Source organism: Pecten maximus, chromosome 6 (assembly GCF_902652985.1).
Source record: "Pecten maximus chromosome 6, xPecMax1.1, whole genome shotgun sequence".
NCBI classification, from domain to species: Eukaryota; Metazoa; Mollusca; class Bivalvia; order Pectinida; family Pectinidae; genus Pecten; species Pecten maximus.
Window position 1 is genome coordinate 30,728,246 of NC_047020.1, and position 14,927 is coordinate 30,743,172.

General features: G+C 36.9%; 2 protein-coding genes across 6 annotated transcripts in view; one reads left to right on the forward strand and one right to left on the reverse strand.

The window, feature by feature from the left end:
• The first annotated feature begins 3,495 nt into the window (after positions 1-3,495).
• LOC117329518 lies at positions 3,496-7,656 on the forward strand. Its single transcript, XM_033887497.1, has 2 exons — positions 3,496-3,552; positions 5,531-7,656. Exons 1-2 carry the CDS (start codon positions 3,538-3,540, stop codon positions 7,580-7,582), a joined length of 2,067 nt encoding a protein of 688 aa, XP_033743388.1. The 5' UTR covers positions 3,496-3,537; the 3' UTR covers positions 7,583-7,656.
• Positions 7,657-10,166: 2,510 nt separating this feature from the next.
• LOC117329519 (heterogeneous nuclear ribonucleoprotein F-like) overlaps positions 10,167-14,927 on the reverse strand; it is a 34,607-nt gene continuing 29,846 nt past the window's right edge. For all 5 annotated transcript variants that reach the window (XM_033887500.1, XM_033887501.1, XM_033887498.1 and 2 more), the window contains exons 12-14: positions 13,706-13,846; positions 12,645-12,705; positions 10,167-11,402 (exon numbers count right to left, since the gene is read on the reverse strand). In XM_033887500.1, the coding sequence (XP_033743391.1) occupies position 11,402; positions 12,645-12,705; positions 13,706-13,846 (203 nt within the window). In that variant the 3' untranslated portion in view covers positions 10,167-11,401. The remainder of the gene's footprint in view (positions 11,403-12,644; positions 12,706-13,705; positions 13,847-14,927) is intronic.

The window sequence follows — 14,927 nt, forward strand, 5'->3', positions numbered from 1 at the left end:
TGAATACAATAGGCATTATTCAAAGCAAAAAACTTGAATGGGTTTTCAAAAAGCAAGAGCAGAAAGGTTTGGATTGCATTATTTAATATCCTATCAACAAGTATGGTCAATTATAGTGAGTGGGGGTGTGTGTTTTTGGACGCTGCAGGAGGCTCGTCTCCTTGTAATAGCGCCAAAGGGATACCAACTTTATAGTGCTACTTCACTGAAACATACTGCCGAAGACACCAAGCAGGACACCCCATCCACCCACCCAGTTAAGCAGGACCATGTTTTATAGACTCGGGCACATGCATGTCTCAGCCAGGGGAGAGAACCCAAAGCCTTCCTCACAGAGAACTCTCAAATAAGGCCAACAGTTAGGCCTTGTCAAGGGAGACATTGAGAAGAAGAAAGTTGTTCAGAAAGAAGAGAAAAGATATGTTCCCAAATTTAGTCGCCTTTTACGATCATGCAATGGGGGCAGAAAGTACAATTCTTACGCCCTACCTGCAGGGCATCGACAGAAGGATTTCAAGCTATCCATTTACATATGTATCCATCTATATCTATATCATGGTTTCTATAGATGAAAGTAAATCTACGTTACCGATCAGGGATTGAGTTCAATTGACAATGAAATCCTAAAATAAACAGTGCCTTTGAATAGTTACCCTAGGCCTGGCATTTTTTTTTCTATAGAAATAAAACATATGTAGTAGGAACTGTTTTAATCCATACATATATTTAATACTCTTACAAGAAGACTTTAGGCACAGTATGTAGGCTTACATTTAATGATAACGAGATACCGAGGGATCTCGGTGCCCACCATTTGATGAGCTTGATTTGATCTATGTAAGAGTGGTCTTCAAATCAACGGAAACATACACATAAAATATGACAACGATCCGTCAAGAACTTTCCGAGGAATAACGATAACAAACTTCAACTTCCAGAGGTACACAGGAAATATTGATGAAGAACTTGTTGGGAACAAACTCCCGCTACTCACAGGTACCCCGCCCCCTAATCTACAGGGATAATCCCCCGATGAAGTTTGACGTCTCCAATTCGGGAAAACAGCTGTGCACCTTCGCCGATTATCGGCGATTTCCGTAGCTTTTTAATTGTAGCCGAATCCTTTGTTGTTGTTTTGTTTTTGTTTGTTTTTTGCACAATCATCTGGAGGTATCGAGAGAATTTGTCTTTTCCCACATCACCGATGATTTTCCCCAGTGGTACCTAGGTACTACAGGTTCTCATGCACAATGACTAACGATATCTTTTGTTCTACCCTTTAGGCAATATATGGAATATCCTTCCCTTTTCAATGCATGTTTTACATATGTTTACATTTATATGGATGAAATTTCAGCAGCAGTATACAATTTTAGTCTGACTTGCTCATCGGGGTTATAAATACAATGTATAATTGTAAACTTAAAGGCACTTTCAGTACTTATATTCAGACGAGAATGTCGCAGTTATCTTTTTGGCTGTATTAGAATACGGTAAATTTCACTGTTTCAGGAAACATTGATTGTAACGGTTTTTATTTTGCTTTTTATTTATTGGTTTTTGTTTTTAATTTTTAATTTAAGGCACGATTTGAAATAATCCTTCAAGACTTTGATGGTCACAATTAGTAAAGGTCATTAACGAATGTAATTAAGATTGTTAATTATCTCTACGACAGTGAATTATATGTATGTATACGTCTATATTTATTCGTATCTTATGTGTGTATATTTATTGATTTTTTGTTTGTTTGTTCAATGGTATACCGCCTTTTAAGGAAGTTTGGGTGCACTCGACTATCAGGCGGGCCTCAAGACAAGATACGACAGCGGTCTATCGGTCCGAGATATGGCCGACAGGGCAGGTGTTATTCATACTACATGTAGTTCCATGTGTATTTCAGCAATAAGTATTGATGTTATTTTGAAGTAGTCATTTAATGAATAATCATGCAAATGGATTTTGTTTGTTTTATTTATCATCTATTTATATTTATTTATTTTACAATATAATGACCAATTAACAATAAAATAACAGTGAGAAATTCTAGTTATAGTGCAAAGATTAGACTAGTGTGACTTTCACGCAACATTGCAGCCAGGGGCATATAGGTGTTAGGAGACTACATGCACCAATTGAATGAGCAAAACGCTTTGTAACAATTATCTGCATGGAGGGGCGACTATGTTTCAAGTTAGGTTTATTATTGCTTAACGTCCATTAACAGCTAAGGTCATTTAAGGACGGTCTCTCGTGCGTGCGACATGCATGCGTGTAGCGAGTGTGTATGTGTGTTTCAGGAGGCGGTAGTTAGTCCGGAACTTTGGCCGAATTATAGTGCTACCTCACTGAACCATACTGCCGGAGACACCTACCATGACACCCCACCTGGTCACATTATACTGAAAACGGTCCCAGTCCCAAAATGCTGAGTGCTCAGCAGAAGCAACTACTGTCTCGGCCAGGGGACATAACCCAAAGCCTTCCTCCCAGGGGCGAAATATCAACTAAAGGCCAAAAATGAGGCATTGTCAAGGGAGACATTAGGAAGAAAAAAGTTAAGAATAAAGATAAGATCCCAAATTTAGTCGTCTCTTACGATCATGCAATGGGGACAGCAGGTAAAATTCTTACGCCCTACCTGCAGGGCATGTGTTGTTTTAAACAACTTCAAGCAGAAGATCAGCGGTCATCTGGGTATTTGGCAACATATTCATATTGATTTTATGAAGAAGTCATCACAATTCTTTTTTTTTTTAATTTACATCATCATCATCATCATCTTAGCCATCATCAATTTTTATCAGTTATATCAGTATGATGAATTGTTTTCTTATAAACTGTATATAAAATATTATAATTACATGCATGTGTTTCAGTTGCAAATATATATTTAACTCATCACTCTACACTCGCCATCTATATACAATCTACACTCTCCATCTATATACAATCTACACTCTCCATCTATATACAATCTACACTCGCCATCTATATACACTCTACACTCGCCATCTATATACACTCTACACTCGCCATCTATATACACTCTACACTCGCCATCTATACACACTCCCAGAGAGACAGAAATGGACTATTGGTTTCAGAACTTACACTATTATGAAAAAAATGACCCAGTCAGACATGTATTTCAACGCTCAGGAGACAACCATCAGAAGTCATCACAATTATACTGAAACACACTCAATTTTCATGAATACTACCATAAAAAACAACAATTACAGGTTTGACTTCTTCACATTAATTTTTAAAACTCAATAGAGATAAATGACCCACATACTTTTTCATTGACTTTAAAGTGACCACGCGGAAAAAATCTACCTGTCGAATTTCAGCTGGTGCGTTTTATCGTCGACAGTTTGACCTGACTGAGGTAAGCTATCGGTGTTCGTATCCACCGAGATACCTGGGGTGATTACTGGGCACAGCTGTCAGATACGGGGATATATATATACCAGCGGGGCGATTTTAAAATCATCGTTGTGGAAAAGTCGGGAGGCTAAGCTTAACGTCAAAATGACGACGAGCAAGGTAAGTCTTAGACTACACGTTGGTTCGTCCTTGTTTCCTGGGTATCGAAACTTTAGGCCCTTAGTAGGACGCAAGAGCTGTGTGATTTATTGTATTGTATTGTATTGTATTGTATTGTATCTGATTTTATTGTACTTTTACTCTTAATTTGTAGTGAAATGCTCATGGAATTGGCTCTGGTGTATCTCACGCATTTTTTAATGAAATGTGCTAATGTCTTGTGTTTTGGAAACATATATAACCCCTCTCATCCACAATTTATTTCAGCAATGTAACAGCAACAATATATATATATGAACATTATATACACTAAAACAAAATTTGAAATCATTGGTGCAGGGAAATAGCAATGATATCATAAATGAGATTTTATCATTTACAACAATATATTGTATAATGATATAGAGAATATGAATTATAATGTACCACATCTTCCTTGCACATACCAGCTACACACTAGCTTCTTTCTCTGTTCAAATTGTCCATGTAAATGCTCATACTTAGTAATCTTTCTGGTAATATACATTCGTGCCACTTCTAGGTAAAGTTTCGTAACTTGTGTCTCTTATTTAATCCAAGTACACAATTATCATATTTTTACATGTACTTTTTTATATTCTATTTCATTTTTAAAGTTTTATTTCATCGATGAGTCGCCAACACGTTATGTAAACACATACAGCAAGTTACTGTATATCTTATTAAGTTGGCGAGAATATTTTCGCGGGTCCCAGACATGTAATAATCGGACAGGTTGGAGGTATATAAAATTCACCTTCCACGAAATACCTAGAGTACATGTGCTAGAAATTTTCCAATTAATGAATACCATTATGCACCACCACGAAGTAAAAAGAATTTAAATGAAACAGTTTAGTAATTGCATACAAGCAACCAGGACTAGCATTTTGGTTTAAAATACTAGTATGATAAAAGGTTAAAACATATTCATTGAGGGTGAATATTTGACTAACATTCCATAAATGAAAATTCGAAAGAAAGTTATCGGACATAATTGTAATTCCATCCGGCCTCCTACAAGATATACACCAGTACTTATAACACAGTAAAGTGAAATTACGTATGTTTAATACATTCTGCTGCTTAGAAAATTTGAATACATTTGTTTTACAATTACAAAAATCGATCAATTTATACAATTTCAATTCGAGTATTTTGGCTTTTATTTAATTTCAATCCCTTTGTTGTCGTAAAATACCAGAAACTGAGTGAAGTGACATAAGGATTGCTCCAAGGGTTATTACTGGTTACTGGCAAGTCGATCATTTTAAATTGTTCAATATTTTCGTGGTTTATGTTAGGACGCAAAATGGGAACATTGGCTGACGTTAGACAATGACGTTCTGAAAAAATTCAAGGGTCAACTGGAGTCATAACACAAAAACCGGATTGTACTATAAATAGTAACATGGGAGAACGGGTTTTGTTACAACCCCATAACATAAAAATATGTTAAAGTCAACCACTTATAACTTAATTTACTTTACACATCACTGTATCACTCGGTCAATTAAAACCGACGTGACAACATCCATAGCATCGGACTTCAAACAGTAACAATTCAGTATCAGAGAAATACCTCAAACTGTGGAATAATCTAGATAATAGATGGTTCGAGGCCCGTCAACTGTGGAATAGTACTTGGATTACTGTTGAATACATGTTTGTAATTCCAACTATTCCACAGCTGTAGGTGATACTAGTTGACATGTCTCAACAATATATGATAACCCGGACTTGATTAATGTTGTGCATGGCAAGAATGTGTTCTTCATGTAATCACCTCCCGTTGTTGAAGTATCTGATATTGTGAACATGTTTTCAACGCGCCCTTATGGTCAGAATGCTACAGTCTAACTTAAACATTAAAATGTTTTAAATTTCGAATGATCAATGTAAATCAGGCCCATTTCTGTACATTTTTGGTCTTTAATCGTGTTCATTTGTATGCTTGCAGTGTATGGTGTCCCTGTTGTTTCTGGGTCTGATTGGTGTCTCCACCGCTGTCAACCACCTGCAGTCCGACATTGATAAGCTTGTCAATGATATCAGCGAACTCGCAAGGCATCTTATGCTTCAGCAGCTGTTCATCGAGGAAAGGATACGATCCGACGGAAACTCCGGAGTCAAGCAGATCCGAGGAACTCATAAAGGATCACGTGCTTACTTTGGGGACACATTCAGCATGGGTTCGGTGTTGTCCATCCACGACCACACTAACTACGACAGAACCTGTGGCATGGGAGAGTTCACTGCTGTTATGAACGGACTCGAGTTCAGGACAAGACATAATGACTACAAACTGCGCATGCCTAGTCAAAATAGCACTAAATTTCATCTTCTCGAGAACGTCCCGTTTCCAGAAGTTCCGCCATCAGTGAAGGCAAAGCACAGCGTCCCTGATCAGATCAAGGAGATGCGAGAGTACTTCAGGGCCTTCAAGGACCAGAATGCGTCCATCCGCCACGACTATCGTAACTACTTCAAGCCAGTCATGTGTTACGTGGAAGGTGCCTGGACAACAGACACTAAGACCTTAAGTGAACCCTTTCACAGCGACCGACATTTTCTTGATGCATCCAGTTGGTTCGATCTTCTAGAGAAGGTTCGATTCACCTCCTACACCGGTGGGAAAAGCAACTCTGAAAATTACAGCTTCCTTCCAACAACCATCACAGATGTAGTTGACGGAGTACCGGTTTATGCCCAATGGAACTACAGAATAGTTTGTCATCCGATCCGCACCTCTGCCGTGACTCTCAGTAGCTTCGCCCTTATAGACGATCTAGGAGTTCGGATGGCTCGTAGGTTTACATTCGAAAAAGCATACCACCAGAGAACCGCGCGATTCCGAATCAATCCTCGTGGTTACAACGTGTATAATAATACAAATCTGGCTTCACAGAGGCTTGACCAAGAGTACACAGGCGTCGAAGTTCTTGATTACATAATGAACGAAATACCGGGCAAGGATAACTACCACCACACTCTGAAAGACAAAACGTTTGGCCAGGAGGAGAATACAATGCTGAACTATGGTAAGACGCCACAAAACGCTGCATACTACCATCGATTGTCAGATTCAAAACTAGGAAATTCACAGGAACAACATATCTCCTATAAGGGATTCTCTGACGAAAATCTTTGGGTAGCTGAAACAACCCAGCCAAGAGTGGCTCCAATGAATGTGTTATCCTGCCAGTACAACGACAGTCTGAAAGACATATCTTGTAGCAACACCACGGTGCGTTACTCTTACGCCCTACCACTAGAGGTAATTTGGCTGACACCGCTTTACCAGTGGAACCCCTACGATCTGCCATTTTATCACGACAATAAAGTCCCAGCACTTCACGGAAGAACAGGTGGTACTAATTCTACAACAGCTTTTAACGGAACAAGCATGTCTAACTATTACTTCACACCAGTCGATTTCTTCAAGAGTAACGAGGTCGGCAGGGATCCCGCCGACACAGCTAAGGACGTAGTCGGAGTTCTGGACAAACACGGACACGTGCGTCTCGTCAAACCGGCCGGCACGCGCATCATCCTCCCGGAAATAGAAGGAATTGGAAAGCTTCGAACACGTTATCCCGTGGCCCCTTCACATCACGAAGGCAGTCCTATTTACAAGGAAATGGATGCATTGAAGGAAATGGTTCTCGACATGCCCAAAAATATGAAGTTCTTCGAATCTCCCCCATTCGGGTCGCACAATGTTCAGGCACAAAACCCAGATGACAATCTACATCACTTCACAACGACCTTCACCCACAAGACCCCACCAGGCCTTCACCAACATGATGTTTACATAGAATCGCGAGACTGGTGGGCACTGACTCACAACCAAAAGGTCAATGTCATCACCAGCAATGACAACGAACACACTCACACTTTGCAGATACAACGCGATGCTCACAACCACAACCAGATCAACATTCTGTCGTGTGACAACGAGCCGCACTGCTGGGACGGACACGCCAATGTTCTACTGGAAGTGTCGGAATAGATGGTCATGTCAATCACCGGAATCGTTCATTTGCCTTATAAATATAAAAGAAATAAACGAAGTATTAATTAATACGAGTTGTTTTCTCCTATATTGTTTTGTGTGTTAATAGTTGTGTTAGGTCAAGGGTTACTTGAATAAAGAGAGTTAATTATATTCCCCTGGCGTCCGCACTAAAATTTGTTTTTGAGTGCAAGTTTTGACAACCTTCTAATTCTATAAGCAAACATCTAATTGATATATCTATATATATATATATGGGGCAAAGAAGTAATTCAAACAGTGTAAACAATAAGGTTTGTTAAATTTTCGAGGCAATCCGCCCCTTTATCAAAACACAAAAAATCACAAATACAATCACATAATATATATAAGAAGTACTGGAAATACATTATATATCCAGAGGTGATGTCATGGCAGTTTTGACTGGCTAATCCCATTTCAAAAAAATTGCGTGTATAACGCCCATTCGATTTTCCTTTGGAATCTTTTTGAACTCGCATCCCAATGAGTCAATTTACTCTGCCTTCATATACTGTCTACGTAATCTTGCATGCTGCGTCTGAAAGTACGCATGCATTTCATATTCTGCAAAAATGGATATCAGTATGAAATGGTAGAGTTTATAAGTAAACAAGAACTTATACAGCTGTATCGTCTCCCTGGTACCGTCCTTAAATTACCATAGCTGTTTATACGAATCCAATATGCAAATAAACGTCTAAATTCTTATAACGGTAAATTAAGAATGGGGCTAATTTGACTCCCTCTTTCTATATCTCAATACAAGTTTAGGTCCATATTAATTTTCCTCGCATTCCTTCTGGGTTTCATTACGTTTGGCACCTAGCATCACAAAGAACACACGAGTGTTTATAATCTTTATCAAATACTCGACATGAAATATAAATTACTATTCCATGGTGATATTTAATCGTCTTTTTAGGGATTCATGGAGAATTACTGGCTGGTACTAGTGTACGTTCTCCCGATTGGTTAGCGACCGTCGTTGGGGATTTATTAACAAGGAAAGAAAATAGACATCTTAGTTTCCAACAGTCTTCCAAAATTATTCAATATTTTTCCTCTTCTTCTTTTCTGGGATACACTAGATGGATGTGGATCAGCCTCAAGAAGATCTCTGGTGAGGTGGGTGTCGACGGTGAATTGATGGTGTTGTCCTATGGTGGAGGCCCCTGTTTGTACGAGTTGGGCTAATGGTGTTGTTATCAATTAATGTACAATGGCCGTCTTACTGCTTGCTCCTCTCTTGGAGGCTGGGACACTGTAGCTGTGGTAACATACTGCTCACGCTACTGGGCTGTTGATAATTACCAGTGACGAGCATGGCCTCTCTCCTCTGCACCATTTCCAGACTGTGTATTTTGTTGGCAGCGTGAGTTCCAAATAATAACTGGCGTACTAAAGTATTCCATTTGTTGCCTTTCTAGTGTCTTGTAGTCTTGTCCTAGGTATTCATTTGGCAATTGGCAATGTTGCTTTGAAAAAAAAACCAAGGGATACTAGTTTTCTTCTACAGTAAATGCCCATGGATGTTAAAGGATTGTCTTGTACTTTTTTGGTGGTGCTGTGGAGAACCTTACACTTATGAGGGTAGAGTTTCTCTAGCCAATCTTCCCAGGTCTGGAAGTTATCTAGGTCTTCCTATAACAAATTTGGTGTCTTGCTGTCTACGGATCTTTCTGTACAACACAAAGTTATGGCCAACTGTTGATAGTATGTAGAAGAACAAGAGGCCTATGGGCCTTAATGGTCACCTGATTTTTTTTTTCTTAATATTTCAGTCAATTTGACATTTTTGACACTACCACTCAGCCCCTGGGGTCAGTCAAGCCAATATTTGCATGCAATCAAACTGCAATCCAAAACCACTATTTTAGAATTAATTTAAATAGAAATCCATTGTCGGATACCCATGGATAATTTCACTACTCTACACTACACTTGTGATAACTATAGCGTAGTTTAGTGCAATCAACCATGGGTGTCGGACAAAATAGAAATCCAACAGATGAGAGACAAAAACGAGATTTCTTTTGAAATTTCAGTCAATTTGACGCTTTTTGGCCCTGCATATCAACCCCTGGGGGTCAGTCAGAGCCAACATGTGTATACCATCAAACTGTCATCCCATGCTGATAATATTAATCAAGTTAGAATGAATTCCAATAGAAATAAAACAAATGATACCAGTAGTCAAAAATGTGATTTCCCTTACTTCAGCTAGCTAAAGGTCTCTGGCTATTTTTTGGTTCCGACGCCAACTGATGGTTACACAGCACCTGTCATAAGTTTCTCGCTGTGTTATCCTCTAACGTTGTTGGAGTATACACGTTTACTCCCTTCCCCACAACTTATTTGGGTCATGAAAAATAATAATTCACAAATTTTGTTGACCTTTGGTCATGGAAGGGTTCTGCAAAATTTCATTGAAATTGGTTCAGGGGTTTCTGAGAAGAAGTCGAAAATGGAAATTGTTTATAAATGCAGGATGGAAAAAAGGTGATTAAAATTGGTCACCTAAAATTGAGACCAAGTGACCTAATAAATAAGTCTAAAATAGTACATTTCAATATTATTTATTTCAAAACAAACAATACAACTTACTAGTAATACCTGTATTAATCACTTTATACCGTCATCCACCTCATATACAGTAAATTTCCCTATAACTGCCATATTCGACCTAATAAGCACACCTGTACCTATAAGCTCACCTCTGCCCTTTTTCAGAAAAGAGGTTGGGTGCACTAATTGAAAACATATAAAATGTTCCTTACTTCACTGATCTGCCAACATTATCTTTTAACCAAAGACTGGATTGCTTTCACTACACAAAGATGTGCATATTTTTTTACGCACTGATTTCCAGTAGAAATGTTTTCCTTACATGGCTTTAATAAGCTCATCCCTGTTGTGTATTGTACAGTGTGTTTATTAGGTTGACTACTGTATGTGTTTAACTACATCTACAAATCTTTTGTACTTGTCTTACCTCACCGAGTCAATAAGAGGAAAAACACAAATATATTACAAAAAATATATTTATCATAAAACATTCCTCTATCCACATCTAATGAAGTATCTCAGCGACCCGTATGAAGATAAAAGCATCATATCTTCTGTAGTGGGCAATTTGTGTAACACACAATATTCTCACATCCATTCCCAGGAAAACTTCTTATTTTTTTTTAAAAGTAGAAAGACCAAGCTATTTTTCAAATATGTTTCATGTTTTTCTACAAAGGCTAAACAACTGTTGTTTCGGATTTATAAACCTCATTCTGTAAGGGAACTTTAGGTTCTGTAAAAACAAATCCAATGTGATCAAACACAATTGTCACATGAAGATGCTGGTTTTTTTTCAAATTAATGTTGAAATATTTATCATGACTGCCGCCACCAGCTACACATATAAAGGCCTGCAATATTGTCAACATGTACTCCATACAAAGTTGATTGGTCAATTTTTTAATGACTATATTTTGAATTTTTCTATCTGAATGACCTTTTACTCTCTGTCGTGCTCATATAGCATAGATTAATCACACACACAAACATACATGTCACTAAAATTTTAAAATTTTATCACTTGCTATGCAAAATATAAATAGCCATGATGTTGGTGTCTTTAGTGATAACAGGAATGAGACATCGTCTGTAGACCAAGTCCACCGTCCTTTCTCTGCTTATTCAGCATCAGTGGACAGCCGTCTCGTCGCCATGCCAAGGATTTATATGTTGTCATCCATCTAAAAATGCTCTTAGAAATTATTTGATCATATCCCTGTCTTGTCGTCTGAAACAAAACAAAACTCTGCCATATTTATAAGTCCAAGCACACTAAAATGATTTATCTGTGATATATTTCCCTCGCAACATTACCCTCAATACAATAATGACAAAACAGAACGGATAAATGCATGATATTAACTTGCAAAAGAAATAGAAGTTTATTTTGCACAACTCTCGTCAGAAATTTCCACAAAGTTTTGGCAAAAATGGATAATTTCAAAACTTGAATGTTCTCTTTTGCCTACACAGTAGTGCATGTTAATACAGTGCTATAAAGAAATGTTTATGACCAAATATCACATCAACAATAAAACTTGTTAATATTAAAAGAATTTTGACACATGGATCAAACAAAACCTTCCATTTACAGAATACTGAATAACCTTTCTCCAATGATGTTTAATGAGATAAACATAATCAGAATCCCTTTATCTATTCTAAATTAGAATAAAGCTTACATTTCCTCCATAGCCCTCAGTCAATATTTTAGATTCTACCTGGTCGGTATAACATCATATTGACAAAATCAAAGGCCCTTGAATTCTATATTAGATATGAAACCTCTTGCAAAAGGGTGGAATTACATTATAATTATCTTGATAACAGGAAATTCACAATGATTATGACTTCATAAATGCAATATAGACTCTGTGTTTCTAAAAATAGAAACATCAGGTTAATATTTCAAATATTAAACTCAATGTGACCATGTTTGAGCCAAAGAGAACCATTGAAAATCAGACCATATAAAATTTTATAGTATAAAAGCCAAAAACTGAAATCAATCATCAACAACTGAATGACCAATATATTTATCCTGCAACTGGCACTGCATTGTCGGAATACACCCACCATATATATATTTGCTGTATACGGCATTGACGGAAAACAGCTGTATTTTAGAATCTTCACACGTGCATCAATTCCACTGACTTACTTCCAAGTGAAACAACATTTAAAAGGCGAACATATTTTGGGCATCGTTGATACTGTTTCAGCTAAAAATGCTTATTTTTATGACGATTGCATAATAAATAGAATACATGGTCAGTGTCTTAAAACATAAGCTGTATTTTTGGCTCAGGACAGAAAGACAAATGTGGCGAGCCTTGGCTTATATTTTAAGACACTGACCATGTATTCTCTATATATAATCATCCAAAATATTAAACCAGCTGATGTAGGATCGGCTATATACCAACTCCCCTTTTCTTTGAAATGATGAGATCATTAATGCAGTCCTTACCAATTCAAGTTCTGGGTATATCTGAGCTGGACGTCTTGTTCTGATTGGCTAGTCTGGTACACTGCAAAAGGTTGGAACATATATATATATAGTCATGATGAAAAGTATACAGAACTGAAAATTTTATCAACGTTTCATTTAAGATGTATAACCAGAGTTTAAGTCAAGGTTTGACAGTGGTTCTAACTCAATGATGTAACAATGCTTTCATTAGACAACAAAAGTCCATTTAACTGAACTATAATCTTTCAAATTATATTAGTAAACTAGAAAATGTCTGTAAGACATAAATGCCTCTACTGCCACTTGACACCCCAAAACAGAGTTTGGTGAGGATCACATCAGCAGTTCCTGAGATTAGCTAGTTACATGGCATCAGGACAGGACGGGATTGGATGGACATGGGTATTTGGAAAAAATATCTATACAGATTTTAAATGTTTATCTCTTTACCTTTATTTCCATATCAGGCCTTGCCCCTCTGTTCCCAGGAATGGCCAAATGTGAAAATGTGGAGACCCCTTCACCCAATTATGCCAGATCATTTGGCTAAATTCCCTTTACACCTAAAGAATTTTTTTCGGGGGGGGGGGTATCTCTATTTCTAATATTGTTTTGCTCAAAATTTATGACCTATATATGCATAAAAACAACATTGTCTAAAATATTACGTCTCATTTTTTGTTTTTTGTTTCTTACACGAATATTTTGCAAAGCAAATTGAAGCTGAATCAATTCTTCACATAACACCCAACTGGTTATTTTTATCACTACCATGTTCGCTACTTTCGTACACGTAACAGAATGTCATGTGATAGTTTGGATCCAGTCTGCTATAAACATGTCGAGAAGGCATTTCTATCTTGGGTAAGAATTAAAGTCTCCATTTTATTTCTTATATTGCGAGTCATTTTACAAATGTGGTATTAACACAAAGCTTATAGCTTTGGTAATCTGGGAAACATTAAATTCAATATTTTCACAGGAAACAAAAATTGAGAGGTTTTTTTTTTAAACAAAATCAATTCAGGTATAAGAATATTCATAAAAATATTACTTACCACGAATATATCTTTCGTTCATATATTTATTATTTTTTTCCAATGTTGCTGGTAAATCTTCAACGTTGATCAAGCAATAGGCAATCCCACTAGGTCGACTATCTATTCCATAGCCCAATAGAACTTCAGTTGTAGGCACACCTATAGGAAACAATCAATACAAGTAATACCTTACAGATCACATGATCGCTAAATATAGCCAAATCTCATGAAATCTTGTGGAAAATACTACCAAGTTGTAAACATAATGGCATTACTGATAAGCCAAAATACTGGAAGGAATTAGGAAATACAGGAATTCAGGCTCTCCTCTCGGGAGGTAACAAATAATTGAAAATAAGGGAGATTTTGTCTCATGCAAGGAGGTATGGCAAGTATGAGGTATATATAATTATCTAAGCACATTCAAATTTAATTACACAACTCAATCTAAACAGATTAATGTAATGATGAATTGATATATTAAATCAAAATGCTTGTTGTAGAAAACAATATCTAGAAAGAGTAACAAATCACCAGAATGTTTTCAATGCGAACTAGAGTACTGCCAGGCAGAACAATATACACCTGTCAGCTGCCATATACACTTTGTGTTATAAACCATCTTTCATCGAAATAATATTTGGATCACTAACCAGAACTTTTACTTTCACTTCAAAGTCAGAGTTTAATTTTCCTTTTGAGGAATATCAGTAATCACCGGTGACTGAAGTAGTCTCTAACTCATTAAACAACTTGATTAATAAAGCTTACCAAGTTTCAAAGAAATCAGTCGAAAAATATAGGATCTCTGGCCAAAAATTAAACACTGAGAAATAAACAAAGGAGAAAAACTTTTGAAAAATAGTTAAATCAAAATGTCTCTCAGGGAAGTACAAATATATATCATAGTTATGAATTCTACCAAGAAATCAGTTGAATAATATTACAGCAGCAGAAATCCATACAAAAACCAACAAAGGGCAATAACTTTGCAAAAATAGACGAATTAAAAGGCTGTTTAGGAAAACAACTATATATGGTTACAAAGCCTATCATGTTTCAAGGAAAATGGTTGAAAAATGTAGATATCTTGTTGAAAAAATCAGACATTAATGATACTTTTTTGAAAACATAGAAGAAAAGTCACTTTGAACAATCAATTCGTCCGCCATCCACATATGGTTTAGGTCACTAAATTGGTTGATAGCTTTCTGTAAATCCTGATGTCCAAATTGATTGG